Genomic DNA, 17345 nt, shown 5'->3' with positions numbered 1-17345 from the left:
AAGGCTTTTTTATCATTTTAATAAAATGCATACATAGTTTTACTGCTAAGGCTTTGGCATATTGAAATGAATTGCATCAATAGTCACAAATAATTTTTCCAATCCAGTAAAGGATTTGCTAACAAAATACATGCCTAGTAAAAGGCAACATCTGTAAAGACAGCAATACATTTAACTTTACTACCTCTTAGGCCCAAACCACTTTTTTGGTTTCTACACCAAGCCAATCTGACAACTGCAAATGGGTTACAAACTGGCAAGACATTCGTTCAGCAGCTCTTACCCGTGATTCCCCTTCTCCTCTCCATTCAAGCCTGTTTGGAAAGAGGTAAAAGTAACGTCGCTGCCACTGAGTCAGAAAGGGATTTCCCAGTTTTAGCATATAGCCGTGCATAATACAGTCTTTTCCTAGTGCATAATCTGCAAGAAAATATTGTGGATGTTAGGGCATTATCTCAGATCCAAGGCTTGCATCTAATACATTGCATTTAAACCGGATACCATCTATATTCCAGCTGTGCTTGTGTTTCTAAATAATTACTTGTGTAATAATGATAGTCCTTACATTATGTTGGAATAAATAGTCAATTGGCAAAGACATATCTAATGCAAATTTGTTATAGTCCCTAGCAATGGCACACCTACACATCATTTTAAAGAGATGAGCTATTTCTCTAAGCAGGCTAAGCAACCAGCATGGCATAGATAGAATCTGTAGTCCCATGGTGCACTGTTTCAGACAATGGATTACATCTTTTATATAACAAACTACATTTAAATGAGAAGGAAAGGTAAAAACTAAGTAAGCTTTATCAGAAAGGCCTATGTAAATACAGCACTAAGCATTTACAGAAAAGCTGCACTTAGTCCTCTATCAAAAGAAACACAGGATTTCTTGTCTCTTTTTTTGGAAACATGTTGTTCGGGTGTCTAACTTCCTCTCGAAAAATTCTCAATTCCCATAGCCAGAGTCTGCATAGCGCTCTCCTCTCTCCTGCTCCCCCCCTCCCATAAGAATGCTATGAACTCCCTCCCGCCTCCCTTAAAATGGCAGCTGCTGTCTTAAACAGAGAAAGCTTCTAGGGCTCTTTACTCAGGTATGATAATCCTTTCTGCAGAATAAATATAGCATTCTAGGTGGCACTAATGTGGCAGATCTGTTGGCAGTAAAATGCCAAAATGACTTTCCTTCTCCTTTAAGGACAGATTACTTGTATAAGAAATATCTGATTCAGCAATATAATTTTCATGAATTGTGACCAGCCTATGAAAATGTTTTTGCTTATGGTGGAATAAGGTATTAGGAATAAAACAAACTGCAAAGAAACTCACAAACTACATTTATGGATATGCCTTACCTTCTTCATGACCCAACTGCTTGTTTTTGGCTCTCTTCCGGGCCTCAATCTTATCAGTGTCAGCATTGACTGCTTCGTAAACAGTTTCTGCTACTTCTTGTTGCCAGCGCTCTGATATCACCAAAGGGAAGTTCTTGTACAGTTCTTGATCACTATCAAGTAACTATAAATATATATACATACTTTATGATACATTTCTGATTATATCCTGCAAACATTAAGATTACATATATAAACTGAAAAATACTTTAATGGCATTGTTTCAAATGATGTATGCAGAGTCATCTTGTATTTCTTTACAAGTAGGTGAAAGATCTAACTAAGTTTAATAAAATGAAAGTAGTAAAACATTTACTGATTCACGTCATTAACACGCATATACATAGCAGGCATTTAGAGAGTTGTGGTACCTTAATGCCTTTTGTGTCCTCTTCATCAAATGATCCAATATCAAAAGCATCAGCAGCATTTACCTCTCCACGTGGAGGAATCAGAGGCGGGGGATACTGAAAGAATAACCAGAGTAACAAGAGAAAATGAAGGTTTAAAACAGATGAAGGTAACTACCGTATATACTCGAGTATAAGCCGATCCGAATATAAGCCGAGGTACCTAATTTTACCTAAAAAAACTGGAAATCTGTATTGACTCGAGTATAAGCCTAGGCTGATACCTGATCAGTATTGCTAATAATGGGAAATACTGTACTTAAGTACTAAATTATAGGTAATTATTGATTGACTGAAGTTAAACAAATGATATGTGTTTAACTTCAGTCAATTATGATTAACTATAATTAGGATCAATAGGAAATATATACTACAGTATTAATATATGTAATGTATGTAATATGTCACATGTAAAGTAATAAGAACAGTTATATACTGCCCCCGCCAACCCTATAGCGACTCCCGCAGCCCCCACCATCTCTATAGCACAGCACAGCACAGTCTCTCAAAATGAAACAAGTCAGTCTTACACAGTGGCGATTTAAAGTTCCTTCAGTCCCAGATAATGTCGCTCTCAGCATGCCTATGTCGGCTTCCCACAGAAGTGTAGCGCTGCGATAGGAACACAAGACCTTCTACAATAGCCTGCTACCTGTTGGTGCGTTCCACAGTGGCGCCTGGGGCGGAAGTGACGTCACGCGCCCCTTCAGGTTGTCATGTCTTCCACACGGACACGGATACTGTCTATCTATCGGCATGCTAAGAGCAACATTAAACGGGACTGAAGGAACTTTAAATCGCCACTGTGTAAGACTGACTTGTTTCATTTTGAGAGACTGTCTGTGCTGTGCGTGAGGGCTATAGAGATGGTGGGGGCTGCGGGAATCGCTATAGGGTTGGCGGGGGCAGCAGGATTTGCTAGCATGGGGTCTGGGACTCGAGTATAAGCAGAGGGCACATTTTTCAGCACATTTTGTGTGCTGAAAAACTTGGCTTATACTCGAGTATATACGGTACTTATCTGGTCATCAGTTTGCTTTATCTAGATGAACATCAAATAGGAAGGTTGTGTTATGTTAAAAGGTTTCCTAATTCTTATGGGAAGCAATCAATTTTAGGCAAGCACAAATAACCATCAATACCTAAGTTTACATGGCAAACTCACCTTTTGTAAATACACCTGTTGCCAGTCTATGCCTTTAAAAAATGCATGTTCCTTTACTTCCTGTGCACTGCAAATAACACATAACGTGCATTAATATTTCAAAAATAAATATTTCCAACAAGGGAAGAACTTGTGAACCAAAACATGTCAGGCTGAAGGAAAAGACAAGCTGCAAACCGCATTTAACGCATTTTCTTACAAATCATTCACCATTTTCATTCAAGTCTTTGCAAACTAAGATTAATCTTGTCATGCAGCAGCACAAAATGTTGGGATGTACTAATTTTATTACTGACCACCACTATAAACATCCCTTTCAGTATGATCATGTGTGGTATGGGTTATAAGTCAGGTAAAAAAACAAACAGTATTGCAAATGCATTCATATACAAAACATGAGCTGCCAGTAAGACAGCAAGTTACACTTAGACCATTAGTATAGTAGCGATACGTACCCACCACCCTGGCAGCCAAGTCTTTTGCTGACATCCCGCTGCAAAAGGCCCTCCAGAAGGGACTTTAGCTCTGGGCTGAAAGAGTCTGGAAGCTCCACATTCTATCCAAAAGATGCAAAAAAGTAAAAAAATGTAGGTCAATGAAATCCATTAGAACAGCATTTATATATACATTTATAACGCAACAACATATTCTACAGCACTGCACAATAAATGGGTGCATACACTGAACATAGAGATTACATATAAAAATACAACTGATAACGGATACAAAGAGGGCCCTCTTCAACACAGCTTACAATGTAAGAGGACAAGAGGGCATGAGAAACAAGGTACATGGATGTTTTCTCCAGCAGCTCTCTTATAAGAACCTATTGATTCAGGAGTCTGAAACAACATTATGATTAATCTTACCATGGTAAGTGTCATGCGGTCAATCTCGTGTTTGTCTTTGGTTTTGTGCTGTCTGAAAGGGCTGTGACTGGAGAAAGAGAGACAAGAGCAATGATTAAAAAAAGCAAGATAACTGCTACTTAAGTAAAAAACTGAAAGCAACACACAAAAGAGTAAGTTCTAGGTCAACCTGGCTATTTTTCAAAACAAACAAATGACATTTAGTTTCAAATAAGTGAAATCAGTTGTATGTAATAGAGAATTATGCTAACAGGAAAATAAATGCATTATTAATTGGGTTCATTAGAAATCATTTGGAAGGTAGTGCCCCATGACACAGGTTTTCTAATGATAAAAATGTCAATACGTAACGACCCTTGTTCATGCCTGGTATAACAATTATTCCTTGTGTGTTTCTTGCTATAAGTAGCCTTCCATTTTATTACCGACACCTTAGAAAAGGCACACTGTGACATGAGTGTCTCTGCACAATATCAGCTATAGTTAATTATGTTCGGCTGATATAAGCAGTGCTATATTTGATAAGATAAAATACAGAGCAGAGTTATTTCTAAGATGTCATACAAAGTATTTTTTCTACACCAGAGGGCAGTATAGACCTCGATTTCTGAATTATCAAGGGCACAAAGCAAGGTCAGATGTATTTTTCAGGCAGAAAAGGGAATATAAAAAAAATATATAAAAACAGACAAACAAACAACAACAGCTGACAAATAAAGACTAATATGAAGTAGAAGGCAAAGTAGAAAACAAAATTAGAAGCACATACATGAATTAAGCTCAGAATCAATCACAAGCAAAACAGACAACAGAAAAATCTATTTCTCTATATAATTTACTATAAATTCTTTAAGGCATCACTTCTGAATAGAAGACATATATTTAGCCACAACTGGCTAAGCTGACTGGAGGACAAATATGATAACTGTATAAATGAAAGTTTCGGAGATGTGTGCTTTGGAAAGCTAAGAAAATACACAATGTATTTAATATTTGGAAAGATGTTATATAGCATGCTCTGAAATCAATAACATTTCCCACAAAGCAGTGTTTAAATTAAACCCTCTCATTTTCAAATGCATATATTATATATATATATATATATATATATATATATATATATATATATATATATATATATATATATATATATATATATACACACACATGTGTATATATTTTTTTTGTGTGTTTAATACTATTTTTTTAAGCAGTATATACAAGTATAATGAGATATCACAAGGTACTGACATGGGCACATACTGCATTTTTAAAACATATTTAAATGCCATAGACAAACAGGCTGCCCTTGTCTTTTACCCAATGTGCCAGTTGCAGATAAAGGTGCAGTGTGTGGACACAAAGAAGCACTGACTGTTGTGGATAGGGTTATTTGTCTCAAGGACCATACATGCTGAAATGTCTGCTATTTGCCTGGTGCTATGGATCGGCATGTGGTGGAACAAGTAGACAGATTATTGAGAGGGGCTGGGGAAGAACTGGTGGTATACACAGGTACCAATGACAAAGTTAGAGAAGGGGGGGCGTCGTCTTCAAGAACAATTTGTGTGTCTTGGGCACACCCTCACTGCACCTACACAGATATTGTTATCTTTATTTTATACTTGGATTTGCATACTGGTGGCAGAGGAGGTCAGCTTAAATACCCGATATCCCCTAAGCATCCAAATTAGACTGTGACACAACTATGCTCCTAAGGTGTTGCACAGCTTTCTCTGGTCTGCAGCAGATGCAACAAATCTGGGATTCTGGGAAATCCCCTGGAAAAACGTGGAGAATTTTACCTATTTTTTGTCCCATTTCTGCTGCTGCTAATAAAAATATCTATAAATTAGACACCTTGATCAAATTCTATGATCAGTAGTAGAGCCATCAGATGTAGAGCACACAGTAAATAAGGCCGCTGAAGGGGAGTCCTGCCCTTTCAGACAAACTCGCCGTGGCTACTCAGCTGGAAGCGTTTGTTCAGTTTGTTCTGAGGTTACAGTGGCGCTCATATGCTGAATTCATGCATCAACTCAGGTGGAACTTATTTTAACACAAACAAGCAGCTGTTTCCACATGAGGGAGAGGCTATAAATCAAGAATAAAGCAAGAATACAGATAGAGAAGCCATGAATCAGATGCAAGTGAATTAGTTATCCTGAGTTTTATAGACAAAAACAACTAAGACGGATTTGATTTATTTCTCTCCAAAAATATCCAAGAAAATAGATGAAAACCAAACTGATACCAGATACCAGCACTTTGATGTGACCGTCACAGTGAATAAATATATATATAGAAAATAATCATCTGTGGCCAGCACACCCTTCAATGTTTTATCAAAAAATTTTTATTGTAGATATATTGTTAAAACCAACGTTTCGGTCCTCATTAGGACCTTTCTAATTAGGACCTTTATCCTTGAGAAAGGTCCTAATGAGGACCGAAACATTGGTTTTAACAATATATCTACAATAAAAAATTTTTGATAAAACATTGAAGGGTGTGCTGGCCACAGATGATTATTTTCTATACATGCATAATTTTGGCTAGCACCCCACAGAATATTGAGCCTTGGAGTGTGGACACCATTTGGATTGATATATATATATATATATATATATATATATATATATATGCAGTGAATTGTAGCTTCCTTTATATTTCCCTCTGTATAGAGGTCCCAAGTCAAATCCAAAAGCTGTAGTAGCACTACAAGGAAGTGTACAACATAGAAGAATTTAGTGTAGTATTCTTAATAAATTATAGATTTGATCCAAACACCACTGAACTCAAACATGTTAGGAGCCTCAATTCACAATCTTCAAAATGAAGGGAAAGTGCATTAGTTACAAAACCATGTGCAATAAGTGGAAACTTTTCTCCACCAAAACCCCCGGTGAGTCGGTCTACTCACCAGATGCAGACTGAATATGCAGCATATGTATTATTAAGTGGTTCATATAGCAACACTATGCCCCATTAGATGTCAGATCAACACATGAAAGGTGTCGGACATACATTTTATATGCTATGTCATCTTTGGAGTTTTGTAAGAAGCCAAATGCTGGCATATTTTATTCTCAAAATAAAATTTATTGCACTTTTTTGTATTTTATTAAAAATACTACACTACTAATACTATATTTCTTCATGTTGTGCACTTCCTTGTGGTACTACTACATCTTTTGTATTTGACATCAGATATACGTTTGGAAGCGGGCCCTTCTAATAAACTGGATATCATATGGTAGTAATCCAAATACTGTACACAGCACAAATATATGCTTGTGGCCTGTGTGCAACAAAATATAGCTCTAGGGATAATTTACTATTGCCACAAGACCTAGCACATTATATTGTGCACAAGGTGCAGTGCTCAGTGGTAGCATTGTAGCCCAGAATGCGAGTCCAAAATGGACACAACTGTAACACCTTTACCCAACTGCCCTCTATGTAAGTAACATAAAATTGCTTGTTCAAGCTGTTGCAGTCCACGTGCTGATGCCTGTAGATTAAAGGTGGCCACACACGCTACAATTACTGTACAATCGTTCCCACAACTATTGGTTGTAGGAAAGATCGTTGGTCTAATCTACTAACTTTAAGGGAGAAAGAAAGGTTAAGGGCTCTGGTACACGGGGAGATTAGTCGCCCGCGGCAAAACTCCCTGCTCGCGGGCGACTAATCTCCCCGAGTTGCCTTCCCCCTGCCATCCCACCGGCGGGGCGATTTCGGGAAATCGCCGAAAAAGACTCGCTTGTCTTTTTCGGCGATTTGCGTGAAATCGCGCCGCCGCGTCTGCCATCCCACCGGCGACTTACATGTTCGCCGGTGGGATGGCAGAGGGAAGGCAACTCGGGGAGATTAGTCGCCCGCGAGCAGGGAGTTTTGCCGCGGGCGACTAATCTCCCTGTGTACCAGAGCCCTAAAACTTAGTAAGGTCTATGTAAATACAGCCATAAGCACACACAGAAAAGCTGCACTTTTCTAACAAAAGAAACACAGGATTTCTTGTCCTATTTTGTAAAGATGTTCTTCGGTGTCTGACTTCCTCTCAGAAAAATCCGTTATTCCTGGGGCCCAAAGTCTGCTCCCCCCTCCCATAAAAATTCATAAAACTTACTCCCCCTCACCCTTAGGAATGTGTGATCTGAGCTACCAGCCTACAGCAGGAAATTATGAAGACCAAGCTAAAATGGCAGCTGTAATCTTAAACAGAGAAAGCTTCTAGGGCTCTTTACTCAGGAATGGTAATGCTTTTTGCACAATAAATATAGGTGGCACTAATGTGGCGAATCTATTTGCAGTAAAATGCCAAAAAGACTTTCCTTCTCCTTTAAGAGCTGAATCGTCAGATATGCAGGTAAAAACAAAGGAATTCTTACCACTATTTGACAATTTAGCAACGTTTACTATGTTTGTGTACCTTCTGAGGAGCCCGATCACAATTTTCCTGCCCGACCAAGGAGACAGCCGATATCCCAGGCTTTCACAGATATTAGTCACCTTGTCTCCTACCATACACACACCAATCATACTGTATTTCATACAAAATATCAGTGCATGTATGGCCACCTTTATTTCTGCTTTTTCACAGGACTAATGTCAACATTAGACAAAAGTAGCAAAACCAACATACAGATTCTCTTTAATTTATTTTTATCTACTTTTTCATTATCTTGCTGTTCAGACCTTCTTCTATTAATCATTCACACTGCCTTAATTAAGCCCTAGCAACCACATGGCAATTTAAAAGCGGAGAGCTTAAAAGCAATAAAAAATATTAAAAAAAAAATGCAAGTCATTTATAATAGTGGAATTGCCTATACCACACAAAAAAGTTAATTTCAAGATGTACAACCCCTTAAAGTATCTTGCTTTAAATATAAGACCTATCTTTCTTTTTAATGGCACAGCTGACTTATTACAAGGACTGGTAAGTGTAATGAAAAGAAATGTTTTTCCTTTGTTCTGATGCAAAGAAATGGCTGTAGCACATTTCGTGAATATAGGGTTTTCAGCTTCATTCATTCTCTAAACATATGCTTGCACCTACTAATATCTTTTAATTTTAGGGCATTTATCACACCCGCCTAGCAATCTTTTATATTACTGTAGAGGACAGGCCTTACTTCACATATCTATGAATAGCTTTCTGAAACAGGTCTTTGTCTTTACTCAGAAAAAGATGTTGAACTGTCTTCCAACCAATGTTCCTAAAATACACTGCACAATGAAGGTCTCTTTTGTGATTTAAGCAAACTGACTTCCCCAAAGGAAAATTCATCAGAAATAACAGAACGGTATATTTCTTCTTGATAATATTCTATATGTATTCATACTGCTGTGCAGTGTACAGTTAGTGATCAGATTCTGGAAATGTACCTACAGAAAAAAAGTGAAGGTACAAGTTCTTTATATATGAGGTGTTAGTGCCAGGGTAACATCACTTGTTGTCCTGAGCTTTACATATACTGTAAATAAGCATTGAATCGGTCTATATTGGCACTGATTTCAAATGATGTAAGCAAACAGTAGTGGCCACATCTTCTCCACTGCCTCTTCTATTAGGTGAAAAGTTGCAATTTGAAGCAATCACGGACTTAAAAAATAGCTCCAAACAGCATTTCCAAATTTGTTTTTAATAAAATAAACCTAGTAATCAAACAATGAAATGTTTGTTAGTTCAGTCATTTACCAAGGTTATTATACTTACCCTCTGAGAAGTTTGAAAAGCATACATCCTAGAGAGAACCAATCTGCACTGCTGTCATAAGCTGTCCCCTTCTGTAACACCTCTGGAGCCATGTACCCATGTGTTCCTCTGAAATTCCAAAACGGAAAAAATGATAATACAATAATACAATCTTTTCTTAAAACTTATCATTCCAACTATTTTAGCCTTTTTGTTTTCATGGGAAATGATCATGAAATAGGATAAATGGTTAGGAATAGAAAGGCCCACGAGGACTTTCCTGGATACCGGTGGGCCCATCCGATATGTCTTATCCTTTGATAACTGAGATATCAGGTAAGTGATTGCAATCATTTACCACAAAGAGTGGTGTGTTTTGTCTTGAACATTAGCTGAATTATTTAATACAATTAAATATAAACGTCTTGAGTTTAATTGAATAGCATTTGAAACGTTCCTTTATTTATATCTAGAATTTATTATTAAATGTCATTTTAAAAGAAACTAATTTTGTCCATTTCCAACAATTGAAGAAAAAAAAAAAAAAAAAAAAATTCTTCAAAGATGATTGGGTTCCTGCTTTCTTCTCCTATATACCAACATATTCCTAAAAAAAAGCAGCAACCAGAAATGTAAATTTGTCTAATGTGCTGAATATGATTTTACAAATCTTTCTAATACTATTAGTAGCAAATACCACCCTTTTGGCATAAGCTAATTTTAATTGCCAAAAATATATATTTTTTTATATTTCAAACATGATTAAAACACCTTGAGAATTTCAGCTGTAATTTTTGGTTTTCATGTATTGAAAATACTTAAAGAGCATTAAAAAATAAATGTTTATAAAGCACCATATGCGCACAAAATTCTTAGGACATGGGGTTTCCAATTAATGGATCTTTCTGTAATTTGGATCACCCTATCTTAGTCTGCTAAAAATCATTTAGACATTAAATAAAACCAATAGGACAAAAAATCCATCCATTGCTATGGGATTTTTAGAAGCATATTTAACAAATAGTGAACTCTAAACCATTGATAAATATGCTTCTACCGTATAAATCCCATAGGAATGAACAGAATTTTTCTGTGGCAAGCTCTAATCTCACATTTTGATAAATATGTCCCTATAGAAGCTGGCCTTCCTCTAATTCAGAGCTTTCTGTATAAAGGGTTTCTGAATAAGGCTTTCTATTACAGGCTTTCCTGTATTTATACTGTCCAGTTAAAATACCCTGTTAATATTTATTATTTACTCTTACACAAAAATGCAAGGAAAATATATACTGATGCACATATCTCTTCCTTTTAAAATAACTGCTTTAACCTAGTGTAGAATGGCATTATTTCTTGGAATTTTGAAACCTAATATATTGGCCTGAAAGGATACTGAATTCTAGGAAGTAATGCACTCTTTCTACAAAATGATATTAGTGGTACCTAAACAATGTACTGTACTTACACACTAGCATGCGGTTTCTTCTTGGAAAAATCACATGCAAGACCCAGATCTGATATCCTCACATGGCCATGCTCGTCTAGTAGAATGTTTGCCGGCTAGAAATTATAAAAAGTGATAAGATTAGATACATCTGACAATACACATCACAACATCTTCAGCAATGGCACACAGGGAGATTTGTTGCCCACACTAAAAATAGGTTATCAGGGGCTACAAATCTCCCCAAAATACCATTCCCTTTGCTAACATTAGAATCACCACAAGTGAATTACTTGGAGCAATTCAGCTTAATCGTGGAAAAATGTGAAAAGGAGGCATTTCCCTGAGATTAAACAGAATTACAGCGAGTAATGTAATAATACCTACAGCGATCCTAATGTTACCAAAGGATAGTTTTTTCAAGAGATTTAACGGGGTGAGGAGACTGACAGCTTTCCAAATTAAAAAGAGTTTCATATGCCACTTAAAGATGTAACTGGACACAGGGTCATATTGAAAGCTAAAGCACTTCAGTTGTGACCAACTAGGCAGATCAATGAAGGCACCAAGCAGTGGAGTTGCTAAAAAAACAAGAAAATAAAGTCCAATAATGGTTGAAGCAAATCTGAAAAAAGCGGCTCTACAACAAATTTAATGTATGGGGACTAATACCAGCAGCATATTTCATATTTGTATTATTTTTCCTTAAAGGAACAGTAACACCAAAAAATTAAAAAAGTGTTTTAAAGTAATTGAAATATAATGTACTGTGGCCCTGCGCTGGTAAAACTGGGGTGTTTGCTTCAGAAACACTACTATAGTTTTTATAAATGAGCTGCTGTGTAGCCATGGGGGCAGCCATTCAAGCTGGAAAAAGGAGAAAAGGCACAGGTTACATAGCAGATAACAGATAAGACACCATTGTATTCTACAGGGTTTTTCTGTTAGCTGTATTATAACCTGTGCCTTTTCTTCTTTTGAATGGCTGCCCCCATGGCTACACACCAGGGTTTATATAAACTCTAATAATGTTTCTGAAGCAGACACAAAACTTTTACCAGTGCAGGACAGCAGTACATTATAGTTTCATTTCTTTGAAATATATACATTTTTTGGGGTTACTGTTCCTTTAAGATTTTATTACTTAACATATTAACTAAACTTCAGTAAAGGATATATTAGGTCACCTAATGCTACACTCTCCCAATATGGGCAAAATCAGTCTGGAGTTGAGATTTGACTAGCTGTATAGCCAGTGCCTAGCTTCAGCCCTTGGGAATTTCCAATAACAGTACCTATAACAGCAAAGGGTTAACTAATTTCCAACAATAACTGGCCTGTTATTTTCTAAAAGATCTGCTATATTTTTCTTTAAAAGGCCTATCGTTTTGATGGGTTATATTGGTTATTGGTTACAAAATATTGTTTGCTTTCTATTTGTAAGAGGTTATTATGAAAGGGGATATTTTAAATGGCGAAAAAAGGGGGACCTTTACTATTTAAAAAAAGAAGTGGACATTAAGCAAGATCTTTACTGAATCTACTGCAATCAATCAACTACAATCAATAAAAGATATTACTGCAGCAATAGATCCCTGATGAATGAGATGCAAATAGATTTAATTTAAAAAAAAAAAAACACACACATTTTTTTCCTACAAGGGGCTTCCAGAAAAAGGGTTTAAGATTACTATAAATAATTTTCATGATGCTGATAGAATCCACAAAAAAGAAATATCAAATACTGATCATCAAAATTTCTACAAATAACAAATGGTTTCCCTATTCAATCCATAGAGTTTATTATTCTTTCTTACAGTTTTTTATATATTTATGATCTATTTTTTCTATTTTTTTTTACTTTTTTTTGGCTGCAACCAAAGCATTCTACTGAAATATTTCTCTCTCCAGGACTATAAGAAACATAAAATACATTAAGAATTTAACCAAAGGTGATATTCAATAGCATAATGATGTCTTTTGTATTATTTCTGGGATGGTTTTAATGATTTGTACAAAGACTGAAATAGGTTGTTGTCTCGTCCTAATGTATTCACAATATTAGGGAATCGTCCAGTGACCCAGATAATCAGTACTAAGCATTTATTCTCTATCACGCTACAGACCATCAGTGATATTGCTACATTTTTGGCATGCAGAAGCACATTTATGAGGTTTTTAGATTCTGGTTCATTGGTTGCATCAAAAAGAAAATGCTGGAAGACTTCTGAGGTAATAACAAACTATAGTGAATAATAGCAGGAAAGTTAATTGTTTGTATTTAAGACAATAGAAGACAATAATTATAAAATATATTGCACGTTTTGCTCACATTTTTTGTTCCATTCCCATCCATCAGGCTAAGACAAACTGTAGACTAGCTTAATACAGTTTGATGTTGCAAATATCATTTCACACAAACATGAAATGGACAGATTAGACCAGTTTGACCACATCTTCCACACTCTCTTTATCTGTCAGTGTCTCTGCTCTGAGCTTTTCTGTTTTTCTTTTTAGTTCCAAAATTTCCAGAGTTAAAGGAGAAAGAAAGGTAAAAACTAAGTAAGCTTTATCAGAAAGGTCTATGTAAATACAGCCATAAGCACTCCCAGAAATGCTGCACTGACTTCTCTGAAAAAAGATTAGTTGTGTCTGTAATTCCTGTGCCACAGACACAGCTTTCTGTTCTCTGCTCCCGCCTCCCTCAAGAATGCTAAGAACTCACTCCACCCCTTAGGAATGTGGATCTGAGCCAATCAGCAGGAAGCTGACTCATAGTCTTACTAACTGAGCATGTTCAGTTTGGTCTGCATGTGCAGGAGTGAGGCATTATGGGAACTTTCTTTACACAGCTCAGCATTTTTTCTTCCTATTTGTTACTGTCAGTGATTAAATGCTAAGGGATGATTCCAGTTAGTGGTAGGATAGGGATTAGTAGGCAATGATGCTATATAGCAGTAAATGTGCCCAATAGATAAATCTAATGGTTTTGTTTTGCCACAGCATAATCATCTCAAGCATTTCAATTCATGTGTGAAATGTTAGCAAAAGGGAACATTATGCTTACCCTAAACATATGAAACTTTAAATACATAGACAGAAAATTACATCCTCAATGGGTGAGTTAAGGTTAGTGGCATGCTACCCGAGGGTGACGAGTCTCCTTTCAACAAGTCTCCCTTCACTAACATTAAGATCACTGCATGTATTAAGATCACTACATGTAATACACTTCACGTACATTCCCTCTGGAGTTTTCCAGTTGCGCCATATTCACTTTAAATAAAAAACAAAACAAAAACCTAAATGCAATAAAACTTTTTTTCAAAAAAAGGTGTATAATACAAACACAGTTCCTGGCCACAGAGTTCTATACAACCATCATAGCTTATTTTAATCACGAGTGGTAAGCAAACAATATCTTCACAAATAAAACAGAAGGAGTATTAAAATGCCAGGCACAGTAAGACATTGGCTTTGGAAGCATATGGTTTCACTGCAACAGTTGACAAATCCTGGGATTTATAATCTGGAATGCCTTAAAGGTGCTCTGAACTGCATACTGGCATGTTAAACAGTAGTTTTATTTATAGAAGTTTAGACACATTGCTACAACTGAGATAAAAACAGTGGTAGCGGCACACAAATGACTGATGCAGAGGTACAAAGTTTATAGGAAATAACACATTTGTTAAGCTTACAGCAGCAACCAACTAAAAGAGATCTTTGTCAGTTTTTGTTGCTTCCTAGGAACTGGCTAGATACATATTAATGGAGCAGTATTCTGCAGAAATCCTAAAATGAGTAAAAAAATTTGCAAATTTGCTTAATATGTTTAAATCGGTTTAACTGTGAAAAGCCATATATAAAGTGGCTTGCAAAGGTATCCAGACTCTTTTGACAATTTGTCTCATTTTACTAAAAAACCAATCCTCTTCTGAAACTTTTTTCTACATGTGAAATTGTTTAAATAAATTTAGTTAACATTTCAAGAAATCAGTGAGTAAGTCCATAGTTTCTATGTTGTGAAAACTCCAAGCTTACACAGGTGAAAAAACAATTGCACCAAGGACAATGGCTTCTAGGAGCAAATATTTAAATATTGCCCCCATTTTCTTGCTAAAAGCTCCACAGTTACAGCAGAAGTGTCTCTTGAGTTGAGAAGAACTGAATATCAACTTCCTCTCACTGATTTGAACGGTAAAGTCCTTTTCAGCCCCAAAAGGCTCTGTAACAGTATTGGTACTTTTTCACTCCAAAAATGCTTTAGTAGTCAGGCTTTCCAAATTTACTTAATAGGGGAGAGGCAGAACAGCTTTCTGTGCACAGTAAGCTATGCGTTATCTGGATCAGTATGGAGGGGTATGGGTTGTCAAACTTAAATATCACCTGATGAAGTTTTGATATCTGCTTAGGTTAGCACAAAATAAACACATTCTATTGATTATTGTTTTATAACCTGCACACAATACATGCAGAAATGCACACCTGCTATCGTGGAAGCTGGAAATATGGTATTGGTTTAAGTACATAAAGGGGCATAATTATTATGCTGTGTAAAAAATGGCGAGAAAATTCGCCACACATCGCCAGGCTTCGGCGTGTAAAAAATTTTTTTAACTTGGTTTTTCTTACGGAAAATAACGGCGTAATATCCGGTGTTCAGACTGTGATCTTTTCCATTTATTTTACACAACTTTTTACGCCGTTTTTTCGGCGAATTAGTTTTACACAGCATAATAAATACGCCCCATAGTGCAAGACATTTGGATTGTGGTTTCTTATTTTTCCTACCTTCAAGTCTCTGTAGACAACAAAACGGTGGTGCATGTGTTCCAAGCCTAGGATGATTTCAGCAGCATAAAACCTCATCTCCTTCTCTGAAAACACTCCATGTTGTGAAAGGTGATAGTGCAAGTCCCCACCTGGAACAACCAGAAAAAAAGAACATTAGCATCCCGACTTACCCCAACAACCTGCGGCTGCCATAAAAAGGTTTAGATATACAGTTAATAAATTATTCACTGTGTACAGTCTGCAGGGTTTCAAAAGAAACACTGACTTTTTGTAAAACATAGGACATTTCAGGAACGATCAAAAATTCAAATGTTTCTAAAAAAACACAGCCAAATACTGAACCAAACCCTAAATTAAAATATGCATTTTAAATTTCACATCGCAAAAAAAAAAAAAACGTAGTTATCCTGAGCTAAAAGTAAAATGACTTTTGGGATTCAGTTTGGCTGAATCCGGATCCTATTAAAAGGGCATGGATTTGCATATACCAAAAAGAATCCTGAGTTGGGTGCATCCCGAGTAATTTGAAATAATTACAAAAAAGCTTTTCCATGCATTTCCTCCGAATATTTAGAGTCTAAGGCAGTTTCACAATGATGTTAGCATATGAATGATTTAATACGCCAAACATTCCACAGATATTCTATTAATCAATTTTAGACAAATTATTTATAATGGAAAATGAGGTACTTAAATATAGGAGTATGAAACAGGAAAACAGTATACCATTTCTTTTACCACAAATGAAAACTATTCCCATTTTAATATTAAGTATAGAAACCAAAAAAAACTGATATATACCACTTATTAGGGCAAAGACATATGTGGTGATTAGTCGCTGCAACTTTAAAAAAAATCTGTTGCGGCGACTTTCCCACAATAGTATAGTGTGACAGACTTGCTACGACTAATTGCACGCGGGTTTTCACTGCTCAAATTAATTGTCACGTGTGTCTTCCCCTTGCAAATCGCACAACAATCTCCTGATCTTCTAAAGACAAGCACATTTTCTCCCCATAATTACATAATGCACTTCAAATTGCCACCTTGACAAATGAAGTTCTGATTAAATGCAGTCATTGTCTTTGTAGGAGAGACAAACAGTCTCCTCTTTGCTTACAAATTCAAGGTTAAACTAAATTTGTACCACTAATTTTATTCATATAGTTTCTTTATTTTGGATAAAGCTCAAAAGACCAATTAGAGGCTTTTAGTTTTCTTATCACTGTCTATTCCAGTTGGCATCCCGCAAAATAGTTTCACCTTTGGCAGATAGAATTTACAATAGAAACTGATAGAAGCACATACCAAATAACATAATAAGTTCAAACCAAAGACAATCACAATCTAGGTTACTTTAAAATGCAGTGTTAAGAAAAAAAAAAGTTAACACAGAAAGCTCACTTTGCTTATCCCTCTAAAAATGTATTTTGGCATCCAGCTAAATTCTACCTTAATCTGGTCACTTAGCAGTCCTAACTATACAAGGTGTCTATACTTAACAACATAACAAATAATATCAAAACTGACTAGCAAAAGCTCCAGTTCTTAGAATCGAC

General features: G+C 36.1%; 1 protein-coding gene across 1 annotated transcript in view; it reads right to left on the bottom strand.

The window, feature by feature from the left end:
* The window catches only part of grk3 (G protein-coupled receptor kinase 3), a 127018-nt gene that overhangs the window by 13012 nt on the left and 96661 nt on the right, over positions 1–17345 (bottom strand). The window contains exons 11-19 of the mRNA XM_002932071.5: positions 15784–15914; positions 11011–11105; positions 9567–9674; positions 3842–3908; positions 3428–3528; positions 2973–3039; positions 1769–1864; positions 1359–1521; positions 284–420 (exon numbers count right to left, since the gene is read on the bottom strand). Coding sequence (XP_002932117.2) covers positions 284–420; positions 1359–1521; positions 1769–1864; positions 2973–3039; positions 3428–3528; positions 3842–3908; positions 9567–9674; positions 11011–11105; positions 15784–15914 — 965 coding nt within the window. The remainder of the gene's footprint in view (positions 1–283; positions 421–1358; positions 1522–1768; positions 1865–2972; positions 3040–3427; positions 3529–3841; positions 3909–9566; positions 9675–11010; positions 11106–15783; positions 15915–17345) is intronic.

The sequence above is a fragment of the Xenopus tropicalis genome, chromosome 1, assembly GCF_000004195.4.
Source record: "Xenopus tropicalis strain Nigerian chromosome 1, UCB_Xtro_10.0, whole genome shotgun sequence".
Classification (NCBI taxonomy): Eukaryota; Metazoa; Chordata; class Amphibia; order Anura; family Pipidae; genus Xenopus; species Xenopus tropicalis.
This window is presented reverse-complemented; position numbering and strand designations above follow the sequence as displayed.